The sequence below is a fragment of the Lemur catta genome, chromosome 7 (assembly GCF_020740605.2).
Source record: "Lemur catta isolate mLemCat1 chromosome 7, mLemCat1.pri, whole genome shotgun sequence".
NCBI classification, from domain to species: Eukaryota; Metazoa; Chordata; class Mammalia; order Primates; family Lemuridae; genus Lemur; species Lemur catta.
Genome location: NC_059134.1, coordinates 91,033,914 through 91,046,118, shown reverse-complemented (window position 1 = coordinate 91,046,118; position 12,205 = coordinate 91,033,914). Strand labels below are relative to the sequence as shown.

The following is a 12,205-nucleotide window of genomic DNA, read 5'->3' as shown; positions in this document are numbered from 1 at the left end:
TGTGTGTGTAGAGATTTTTTGTAGTATTCATGGATAATATTTTGTATTTCTGTGGAATCAGTTGTAATATCTACTTTTTCACTTCTCATTGAGTTTATTTGGGTCCTTTCTCTTCTATTTAATCTAGCTAGTGGTCTATCGATCTTGCTAGTGAGGCTGAACATTTTCTCATGTTTAGTGGCCATTTGTGTGTGTATATGTGTATTTGGTGAATGTCTATGTACTCTATACCTATTTTACTGAAATCAAGTATTTTTCATATTGATTTGTAGGTGTTCTTTAAATGATACTGATACCCTTTATCATATATTCTGTAAATATATACAAATATTCAGCAAAAAATCCTTTGTTTCAGTACTTTGTCTTTTTATTTTGTGGTGCTTTCTGGTGCCAGAATTATTATTTTCTTTCTCTCTCTCTGCCTTAGAAAATCCTTCTCCATAAATCTAGTAAATATTCATAGATTTTCTTCCTTTATGACTTATAATGTGTAATGTTTGATCTATTGGAATTTTCATTTCCATAATGTTTTATAGTTTGGGCATCGTTTTCACTGATACAGAAGACAGACCTAATAAAGAAAGTATTGCCTTCCTTTTGTAATTTAACACATGCTAGCTTCCTTAAACAGTAGAGCTAATTCAAGCTTTTAACTTCAGCCATGACAAAATGTCCTCCTTGGTGTCGTTAACTTTTTCACAAGTCACAGTTCACTCTTGGATTTAGTCAAGCTAACCCCATTCTTTACATTTTAACATGTGCCCTTTGCTTTAACTTTGGTTAAGTACTCATACCAAATTAAATAAAACACATTTTAATGAAGTTACTTTAAATTTTTAGTCTAAGATAGTAAAAATACCTTTAAAAAAGGAGATAAATCTTTTTGAAAGAAATTCTATCACCACTGTTTAATTGCTGGAAAGAAAGTCAACTGGATGCATGGCAATGGCCTCTAACCTGGAGCCCAGAGATGGAATTCAGGACAAGTATGAACTCCTGAAAGTACATGCCAAACTTTGACATATGCGTGTTTTTTTCTGGGGAACAATTAACAACATTCATCCAATATTTAAGGGAATATCTGACACACACAAAACATTACTAGATAGTTAAAATTTATTGAGCCCTATGTACCCAGTACATTTAAAGCACTTTACATACATAAGTCATATAATCCCCATGACTTCCTATAAAGTAGATGTGATTATGATCCCAATTTTACAGATAAGGAGAATGAGGCACAGGGAGATAAATGGCAGAACTGATGTTAGAACCCAGGGGTTTGTCTCAATCCACACTTTTATATATTACACTGGACTGCCTAGTTAAGAATCAATAGGATATTTAAGCTTAAGGTGATAAGAATATAAGCCAAATAGTTGATGGTTTAAAAGAAAAGTCAAGTAAATGTCAAAATAAACTTTTTATATCAATGACTGGTTTTTTTGTTCACTATGCCTTTTATCTTCTCATCTGAACTATTTCAAGTCACAAATACATGCTCTGGGAATCAGTGAAATCTAAAAGAAGAAACTGGCACAGTAAACACTCAAATTTACCTTGTGGCCCAGGAGATGCCACTTTTGGGCCAGTGATCTCCAGGTTTGCTTGGTGATGATGTCCAGTTTCTGCCTGATTTGATTCTGCCTTTTTCCCAGGAGTTTTCTTAGGATCTCCTTTGGGTTTCTTTACACGTTTGACCTGGAACGTGATCTGGAAAACAGAAACGTGTTAGGGATAAATGAGACCAATTATTAAATCTGTCAATGACTATGAATATCAGTGGCTTTAAGAATAATCCAGTCCAGTGCTAGGGTTAAGTTATCTCCTTCATTTTTAATTTTTAAAGGTCTAAACGAAAAATGGTTAGTGAAACAAACAAAATAATCTAGCTTTGAAGAGTATATAGAAGAAACTAAAAAGAAAGATGTCTGAATTGGGCAGTTCCAAGTCTGTAGGCTTTGACTGTGGCTTCACACCCATCCCATTTCCTTCTATCTCCCAGAAGAGCTAGCAATGCATAAGTGACATGAAATGGTTCCTGCAATACAATTCCAATATGAAGGCTGTACTAAAGTGGGGGGTAAAGTAGTGCTACATACCCAATAGAAACTTCACAGTTTGCAAACCAGGAGCTCCCCAAGACCTGGGCTACAATTTTATGAGAATTAAGCTGGTAAACTCTCACCCATTCTGTTGCTTCGTCATCTTCACTTTTGCAGTCTCCATAGCAAGAACTTCTGGCCACTCCATCCTGGGGACCTTTCTTTAGCACCCTTATCCCCTGCAAGTCTAGACGTCGCCCTTTCATCTCTAGTGCACCCCCAAAGCCTTCCAAAGGCCAGGCTTGTTGAAATTCATCCACCAAAGCCAGTATCTCTTCTGACATCTTTGTTTCATCCGAATTCTCCATCTCATCAGAACCATTGCTCTCCTCAACCACTGTACCTAAAATTCAAGAGCCGGCATGTTATTAAAAGTTACACAGTACTCATTCAAGTACTTCAGTGACTCCAACCCTACTTTCAAAGAAGTTTTGGCTTTGCTTTGAGGTGCTTCTACAGCCCAACATCACAAAAATACCATTCAGTATCTTCAAAATTTGTAATAAAATATCACCTTTGTCATCTTGCTTTTGCTAAAAGCCTGATTGAGAACAATGGCAGCAGCTAGATGGCAGGCAGCACAGATTAGTAATGAGCACGAAGACAGTTACGCTATGTATTATTTTTTGAAAGAAGATCCGTTTGTTCTACATATAAGACATAGATGGCAAGGATGAAGTTTATTATGGCATATTATTTAATATGTGGGATTCTTTAGGCTTTACTCAAATATCATGAAATATCATAGTTGCATGTCCAAACCATACAGTTGGCTTAATTGCCTTAACTGAACAATGATTTATTTAATGGAAAACCATCCTAATTCCACGTGAAGGCTCCCATTTTCACTAATGGCTGATATAAGAAATAGCAATATATAAATTTCTTCCTAAAATGGTTACCAAGATATCATTTATGTTGCTCAAGTCAGCACAATGGCCTAGTAAAAAGTCTCTCTCCTGAGAACTCATTATGTTTCCTTTATTATCCAATGAAGGCTACACAACCCTCTATGTTCCCCTCTATGCTTGGATAACAAGGAAACTCAAAGCAAACTTAGCTGAGTTTCTTAATAGAATGCTTTCTTTACTGCTTAACTTTTCCTGTTTATTTTTAATGGCTGCATCTTACACTGTGTGTTCCATGAAAGTCATCTCTAGTCTTTTATGAAAGTAGACAGGGTACAAAAACAAATAACAAAATGCCCCCTTTTGTAACAGGTACCTACTGGACAACCTGAGAGCTCTGGGTTGATAGCTCACAAAATGCCAGTCTGTTACTCTGGTGCAGTAATTTTCAATTAGTGATTCTGGCTTGTTCAAGGATTTAGTACATGGTATTACAGTTGTGCCACATAACAAAGTTTTGGTTAATGATAACATGCATATACAACAGTGGTCCCATAAATTATAATACCATATTTTTTACTGTATCTTTTCTATGTTTAGATACACAAATACCCTTGTGTTATAACTGCCTGTAGCTGCAGTCCCCAACCCCCGGTCTGCATACCAGTACTGGTCCGTGGCCTGTTAGGGACCAGGCTGCAGAGCTCCTTTGCCCTCCCTGCCCTCCCACCCCATCCATGGAAAAACTGTCTTCCATAGAACCAGGACCTGTTGCCAAAAAGGCTGGGGACCACTGGTCTATAGTATTCAGTATAGCAACATGCTATATAGGAATTTAGCCTGGCAGCAATAGGCTATATCATGTAGCCTAAGTGTGTAGTAGGCTATACCATCTAGGTTTATGTAAGTATACTCTATGATGTTCACACAATGATGAAATCATCTAATGACCCCATTTCTCAGAATGTATCCACATTGTTAAGTGATATATGAATGTAATAAGGCCAATGTTAGGACTTTCATATTCATACTGACCTATAGCCACAGTGAGCAATCCATCTTAGAAATGCATTGCATTAGTCTCGTAAGAGACATGGGATGAGAAACAAGGCTTATTACCAGAGCTAAAAAGAATCTAAGCTTTGAGCCATATTCACAGAAGGTCAGTAGTGTCACCCTCAGCTCTGGTGGCATTTCTACCTCCCATCACACTTTCTATTATATCACACTTTTCTATTCTATTCTATTCTATTCTATTCTATTCTATTCTATTCTATTCTATTCTATTCTATTCTATTCTATTCTATTCTATTGTCAGGCTAGGGGTCCTACTGGAAATCTCTAAGTGTTATTCTTTCTTGAAAAACTATAGGGTTCATCCATTTGTTAACAAGTGACTACCAAATGTTCCGCTGTCTTTTTAAGTAAGTTTCTTTTAGGTTTTCTAAACCAACCTGCTGGTTTCTACTGCTTTCTATTATTATTGTTATTATTTTTTAACTGAGTTCTGAAATGAGCCTATGGAAAAAAGACTATTTTGGGAGTTACATACATTGTAGTCGTTAGAGAGTTGTACTGTTTGGAATAGAAACTGTTTATATAAATGCAATAAAATATCCCTTAACATTACTGTTTCATTTCTGTTCATTGTGAGTTCACCGAGGAACCTCATGATGTTCATTTAGTGTGTGAGTACCTTGATGTTACAAAGAGATAGGCTGTAGGCACTAGAGAGGAGTGTAGTCCCCATTGCAAATGAACTGGCCATTTAGTTTAAGACTTAATCTCTTTTGAATTGGGGAATAGGAATTAGTTTCCTTAAAGACCAATCATTTCTGGTAGAGCTGATGAAATTAATTTTCTTTCTTTTTTTTTTTTCTTTTGAGATGGGGTCTCATTCTGTCACTCAAGCTGGAGCACAGTGGTGTAAACAGAGCTCACTGCAACCTTGAACTCCTGGGCTCAAGTGATCCTCCTGCCTCAGCCTCTCAAAAAACTGGGACCATAGGTACATACCCCACCACACCTGGCTAATTAAAAAAAATTTTTTTAGAGATGGGGTCTTGCTATGTTGCCCAGGTTGGTCTCAAACTCCTAGCCTCAAGCGATCCTCCTGCTCAGCCTCCTGAGTAGCTGGGATTACAGTCATGAGCCACTGTGCCTGGACTGATGAAACTAATTTTCTAAAGCTGCAAAGGTGAAAGTCACAATTTCCACATTGAGGTCTAGCTTGTTTCTCTTAGATATAATTTTTGTATACAACACCTTTAGAAGGAAAGACAAAAGTCTATAATAGCTAAATATGTTAATCTAACCTATATAGGAAGGCAAATGCCACATTTCATTAACAAATATTTATACAAAAAATAAAAAGTTACATAGGGCACGGTATATAAAAAGCTCATATTCTGATGGGAGACATCATATACAAGCAATTAATAGTGTATGAAATATGCCTTGACAAAAAGTAGGAACAAGACAGTAGAGGGGGCACCAAAATACTTGGAAACCTCTGCAAGGTGACATTTGAGCTGGATCTTGGAGATGTATAGGAGCTGCCCACATAAAGCAGAGTATTTAGGGGCCATTCCTGGCCTGTGCAAAAGACATGGAGGCTCAAAATAGCATGGCATGAGAGGGGATCAGTGAGAGGTTTGTATTTGCTGCTATGTTGAGTACTAGCAGTTGGTACAGTTGGAGAGGGAATTGGAGCCAAATTGCCTCATACCCCACACTAAGAGATCTGGACTCTTCCTATAGGGAATAGACGGACACTGAAAATTTAAACCAGGCAACTTACCCGATCAGATCCGCATTTTAGAAACAAATCTTTGGACAACTGGCAACAGTGGTTACTTCTGGTTTTTAAACTCTGTATCAATTACATGTATGATCGTTCTCACCTCTTTCTCTCTCTCTCTCTCCCCCCATACAGACACATCATTTAAAGTAAAAGACTAGATTTAGGGAACCAAATTTAGAGGCTACTGCAATAGAGCAGGAAGAAATGATGAAAGTCTGAATTCAGTCAGTGGCAGAGGGAATAAATAAAGAGATGATAGATTCAACAGGTTTTAGAGATTGATTTGCTATAGTGGTGCCTGGGTGAGTTGTGATGCCATTAACATAGATCAGGAATACAAGAATTTGAAGCATTTCAGGAAATAGGGCGAAAATGAAAAGTTCAGTTTTGGATATGTTAAATTTCAAGTGCCTGTGTCATATCCAGATCAAGACTACACTAAACAAAGTGGAAATAAGATCTGGAGTTGTAGAGAATGCCTTAGCTGAAGATATGGATTTGGAGTCACTGGTGTAGTCAAAGGTATCTGAATCCTCAAGAGATAACACACAGAGGGATGAGAAAAGAAGACCACAGTTATGATCCTGAGTAACCCAACAAATAAAGGGCAGAATAAAGAATAAGTTAAAGAAACTTTAAAAGATGGCCTGAGGATAGGAGAAAGCCAAGAGCAAGTGACATTCCAGAAGCCAAGAGGAGAGAAGAGAGTTTCAAGAAGTGGGGAGCTGTGCACTACATGCACAGTTCCAAATGCAGTAAAGTGGTCAAGTAGGATGAACACTAAAAAGAAGTCATTAAATTTAATCAATTTTGAATTTACTGATAATCTTAGCAAGAAATGTTCGGTACAGCATAGCCCAAAATGTGGTCACAAAATGGAATCTTAGGAGAGGGCCTGGCAGGTATACCCATTATTCCAAATCTTCCCATTTTATTGGGTTAGTGTAAATACAACTTATCTTCCTTTTTTCAATGACTTACTCAATAGAGTAATGATAATGAGAAGACAGACTGGTACATAACAAATTTTTTTTTCTAGCAAAAGACAACACTGAGGTAGAGAAAAAACAAAGTGTGAAGAGCACTTTCACATTATAGCTTATCTTCTGCCTTACCACTTATCACCTGAGGGTCACCCTCATGACTCCACAACATAATGAGTGACTGGGTTTTTTTTGATACAGGGTCTTGCTCTGTTACCCAAGAGAGAGTGCAGTGGCATCATCATAGCTTGCTGCAACCTCAAACTCCTGGGCTCAAGTGGTTCTCCTTCCTGAGCCTCCCAAAGTGCTAGGATTACATGCATGAGCCACTGTGCCTGGCCAGTGAGTGACTGTTAAAAGAAGGAAACAAACTACTGAAAGTAGAGAAAGCCTAAGCTTAAAGCTTGAGAGTTGATTTTTCCCCGGAAGCACAGCTCAGGTCAAATCAACTTACTTTCAAGTCTAAGGGCATCTGAGTCCCTCCCTGAATGTTCAACAGAGAGTACAGGGTCCTCCTCTGTTCCTCTCTCAGAGGGTTCTTCTTCAGCAGCTTCCAGTGACTGCGAGTTGTCAAAATATTTCTGTTTATCATGGCTGTTGTCCAGGGTTTTCTCATGACAATTACCTCAATGACAAGAGACACAGATATACCACATTAGAAACATCCTTCTGTGTAGTCCCATAGCGCAAGGTCCCAACATATCAAGAAAAAAAATGTGACAATGCTAATTTTTCTCCATCAGAACGCACAAAAATCAGTGAGCTGCAGCATCCAAAGCCAGATCATTCCTGTGATTCAAGATTTTGCACTGAAGTTCAAGTTTCAGCTACAAGGCTGTCATAAGAATCAAGGATTTGGAGGGTAAAAAAAAAAACTGTAACAACAAAGATCAGGCCTCAAAACCTTGTTCCATTCATAATGACTGTAAAATATTTCTTTATCATCAAAAAGTTTTCCTTTTATTTGCCCTTTCAAAGGTGAAAAATGACAGATTAGTACCTGGATAAGTCTGAGGTAGATAAAGTATAGTAGAGAAAAATACTGTTCTTGCATCATAGCTTAAAATGAAATATATCAAAAGGTGAGGGATTATAAAAAATTAAAAGCCAAAGAATTCAAAGGGTGGTAGATGGCAAAGTCCACATTTAAGACTGCAATATAACAAAGGTACCTCTTCTTCTTTTGGAAAACAAGTTCTTGTCATATGGATAAAGATTTATCTAAGCATAAAATGTCAAATCTTGAATTTAATCCCAGCACTCTGATAATTTTTGACATGTGTAGTGAGACTGACCTCTTACAATTTTGCCAATTTTCAAAGCATTTTGATCCTATTAGGGATTCTGTGTGAATATGGACCCAAAAACCCACTATTCAGCTCCACCTGATGGTAATTTTCTGCTTAGGGGAATATGTACTAGATTGTTGTGTCTAATGCAGCAGTGATCTGGCTATGACATCTGCCTCTCCTGTGATGGCCAACGGTTAATTCTAGCTGATCTGGCTAGCTGAACAGGTGTCCTCATCCTCCCTTATGTTCCATGGATATTGTCACTGAAGATACATATTCAGTGGAAGGACATAACTTTCCCATCAGAGGACAATTCTTTGGTTAAGAATGTATAAGTAACTGCTCTCCTTTATCAGACATTCAAACATATTCTAAAAGTTTAGAGAACGTTGTCTCAGATGTATATACTCAATCAAGCTCTCTCTGCATCAATGGAAGTACAAGAAGTCTTTTTCTGGATTTGATGGCTACCTTTTAGATTCCATAAGTTAAGAAAGTACTTCTCAGGCCATTTCCCTTATTGTGCCAAGAAAATGTAATGGAATCAAAAGTTCTTCCAATTTAATGAATCACATGCTTAGGGAGTCACTTTCCATTTTCAAATTATACACCAGCGCACATCTGAGGCTACCATATTTAACAAGGCTATGTCAGAAATTGAAGAGTCTTTGTTTCAACAGAGCTTTAACTCTCAAGCAACTTACACGCAACTTGGGGAGAAAGTAAATACAAGACAACAAACAATACTGAGGTAGCATGCTGTGCCAAGTAAGTGCTTCAGAGACTAAGCTCTGAGTAGGCAGAACTTGAATTTTGAAGAATAGGCAGACTTACAAAAGGGGAAACTACAGAGTGGAGTCAATATTTGTTGAGTGCTTTCTATTCTATTTTTTTCCTCCATTTGACCCTCATAAAAACTTTGTGAAGTGTTATTAATCTTCATTTTACAGATGAGGAAACTAATTCTCAGTGAAAGTAAGTAACTTGCCTAAAGTCAAACAGTAAGTGGTAGATCTGGGATTTGAATCAGGTCTATCTTATCACAAAGTTTCTGGGCTTTCCACTCATCATTGTCACCTCTTTAGCAGAAAATGTAGACAAGGCAGCATTCTAGGCAAGGAAGAATAATGTGTTGGGCAAAGCCACAGGAACAGGAATTCTCAATTGCGTTTGAGAGGCAATGAGAAGTACATTTTGATAGCGACAGAGGGTATGGGGTATGCATTTGTGTGTTTGTGTGTGCTCATGGAGGGCTAATGGGAAAGAAACCATGAGCAATGGTGGTCACTTTCTTCAGATTCTCCTACGAGAAGACAGAGGGTGCTGATTTGCCTCCCCTTCTGCTTTCACCATCTGGTATGTTAACTAAGTATAAGAGCATTAAAATAAAACAGTAATGACAACAAACAACTCCGCACACCAAATTGACTATAATTTACCATGAAGAACATCACACTTCTCAGAGAAAATTCTTAACTGGGATTTAAATAAGCAAGACTATTAAAAGCAAAGAGGAAATAACGATGACAATGATGTTGACTACAACATTTTCCACCTTGACATAGGTTGCGTAAAACTGAACATCACAAAAGCAAAGGACAAACTTTTACCACTAGAACCCAGAGAAATTGTGTTATCTGAAGTTGATTTCCTCCCCTAAAATTTTTATCTCTTCTGTTTCTCTCCCACCCTCTTCCCACTGTAAAAATTTAATTGGTTTTACCTTTTTAAATTTCAGCAACACACACAAAAAATACCTTGCAAGTAATTTATAAGATATGATGTGCACAAGACCTAAAGCTAAAATTTGTCTTCTTGCACAACCTCAACTTCAGACACCTTGAGCAAGCCTTTTGCATTCTAAGAATGTCTTGCCCTCCAACTCAGGAAATTGGGGCCAACATCTCTCAGAGAGAGAGGACCACAGAGGATCAAGGAGAATTGGAGGAATAAAAGGAAGAATCAGAGGTTTACGTTAGGGTATTTCTTGGAAGTAGGAATCAAAATGATCAAATAAAAACTACATGTTAGGATTAGAACTGTTAATATTAACTGCCTTACACTAACAGTCAAATTGCCTAATTTTAAAATAACTTCTTCCAGCTGTCTAAGGAGGAAATGAAGTGCTTCAGAAAGAACTAAAGTTTCTACTCTTTGGACTACAATATGGGTCTGTTCCAGTTCAAAGCGGAACTAAAAAAGTTGCCTACGTGGAAAAATATTACTTGTTTTCCTGGCAGAGATGGGGATGATGTTCTTATTAAGGAAACACAGGGAAATGTTGGAGAAGGGAAAATACAAAGACAACTGGAAAGTAAGCAAGTCATCTTCTATGCACATGACTATTATTTTTTGCTGACACAAAAATCAGGAGGTGTTATGGCTTAGACTAACCTTGAAAGGTATGATTTTTTTTAAAAGGAACTAAATCATTTAAATGAAATGCTTTAGATAACAAGGTCCCAGGTGAATATGGAAACACTTTTCTGAGTTTAATGCTCTGTACTTGCTTGCAAAGCATTTAGCATATAATTCAAATCCTGGTAGTTTGTTTTTTCTTAGAAGTAGAGACTGCAAGGCAATACTAGCTAAGTAATTATACAACTCCAAGGAGGGTATTTCTGATTCTGGAACTACTTTGACATCTTAGAGATATTAACATTCTTTTCTGTGTTTAGAGTATCTCCTACATAAACTGGGTTTTTAATATTAACCTATCCTACAAGAGTGTTCTAGAAAACTAAATATTTTATCTACCTTGTCAAAGTATAAGTCTCTTGACAGATAAAGGCACCATTTATCCTGTGGCTAAACAGTTTTTCAATGTAAACTAAGTTCTCAGGATCTCCTATCTTCTCACATTAACTGTTTAAACAGTTCCTAGAAGTATACTTTTCACTTTCTATCTAGAGTTGCGTAACTATTAATACTTACTTGTTAAAAAGACTTCTTATCTTCTAAATCTCATACATTGGTAAAGAGATTCCTGGTGGAATCCTATAGGATTAGTTATAATAAAGAAATACCACAAATAAATTGACTGAAAGGCATCAAAACTTCTTAAGAGCCAGGTAACTAAAGATAGCATCAATGGTAAGATCATGTGGTTCTTTTAGCATTATAGCATAGTGGTTATGGGCACAGATTGAGGCCAGACTATGTGAGTTCCAATCCTGTTTCTACTACTTTTTAATTCTGTAAAACAGGACAAGTTATTTTTACCTCTTTGTTTATTGGTTTCTTCATCTGCAAACTGAGGTTTTGTTTTGTTTTTTTTTTTAAGAGATGGGGGTCTTGCTATATTGCCCAGGCTGGACTTGAACTCCTGGGCTCAAGCAATCCTCCCACCTCAGCCTCCTGAATGGCAGGGTCTATAGGCATGGGCTGCCAGGCCTGGCTGCAAATTGAGTTTAATAATTGTACCCACTTCATTAGATTGTTGACAATGAAATGTAAAGAGCTGGCCCACTGCCTAGCATATGGTAAAATGTTTATTATTAGCGTTGTCTCCCCAAAAAGTTATAATGGAACAGAAGTTATTCCAATATAATCTCTTTTTAATAAGGCCTTTTAGTTACAGCCATAATATCATAATCTCAAATCCTTAGTATGATCAACTAGCTATTAGAAGGTATGAGAGTATCTGCCTAATTCCAACCTTCTGTGTGTGTATATGTGTATGTGTAGAGGGGACACTGAAGGCAAGATACAGTTCACTTCTGTCTTTTAGAAGAAAACAATTAATTCAGATTAAACTGCTCAGCATATTTAACTCCTAAAACATTTAGTACATTTAGAAATTAGCCTCACAGTCTGCTCTGTCCTCTCTAAAGGACTTTTAATAGATTATGTAAATTCCCTGCCTTACAATATGAAAACAGACTATAGATACTATGTTAAGTTAAATCAATACTTACCTCTTTGATGCTTAATGACTCCCTCTAGGTTGTGAATCTTGCCTCCGTCCTTTCCCCAACATACTTTTTGTTTTCGTATAACAAATAAGAGTGATACTCCTACGTTACCTATTCTATAATGATTTTCTAAGATATAAATGATAATTAAACTGATTTGTAATCAGAGCTAGAATTTGAATTTGAAGGCAAAGTAACAAATGTTAGAAAAGTGGTCTTTGTGAACAGAATATTCTGAATGTTTTCCTAGTATCCCGGCT

General features: G+C 37.0%; 1 protein-coding gene across 3 annotated transcripts in view; it reads right to left on the bottom strand.

Moving 5' to 3' along the window:
• TTC17 (tetratricopeptide repeat domain 17) overlaps positions 1–12,205 on the bottom strand; it is a 118,042-nt gene that overhangs the window by 44,444 nt on the left and 61,393 nt on the right. For 2 of the 3 annotated variants that reach the window (XM_045557848.1, XM_045557850.1), the window contains exons 17-19: positions 7,194–7,364; positions 2,189–2,448; positions 1,560–1,713 (exon numbers count right to left, since the gene is read on the bottom strand). In XM_045557848.1, coding sequence (XP_045413804.1) covers positions 1,560–1,713; positions 2,189–2,448; positions 7,194–7,364 — 585 coding nt within the window. The remainder of the gene's footprint in view (positions 1–1,559; positions 1,714–2,188; positions 2,449–7,193; positions 7,365–12,205) is intronic. The other variant, XM_045557849.1, reaches the window with a different exon arrangement.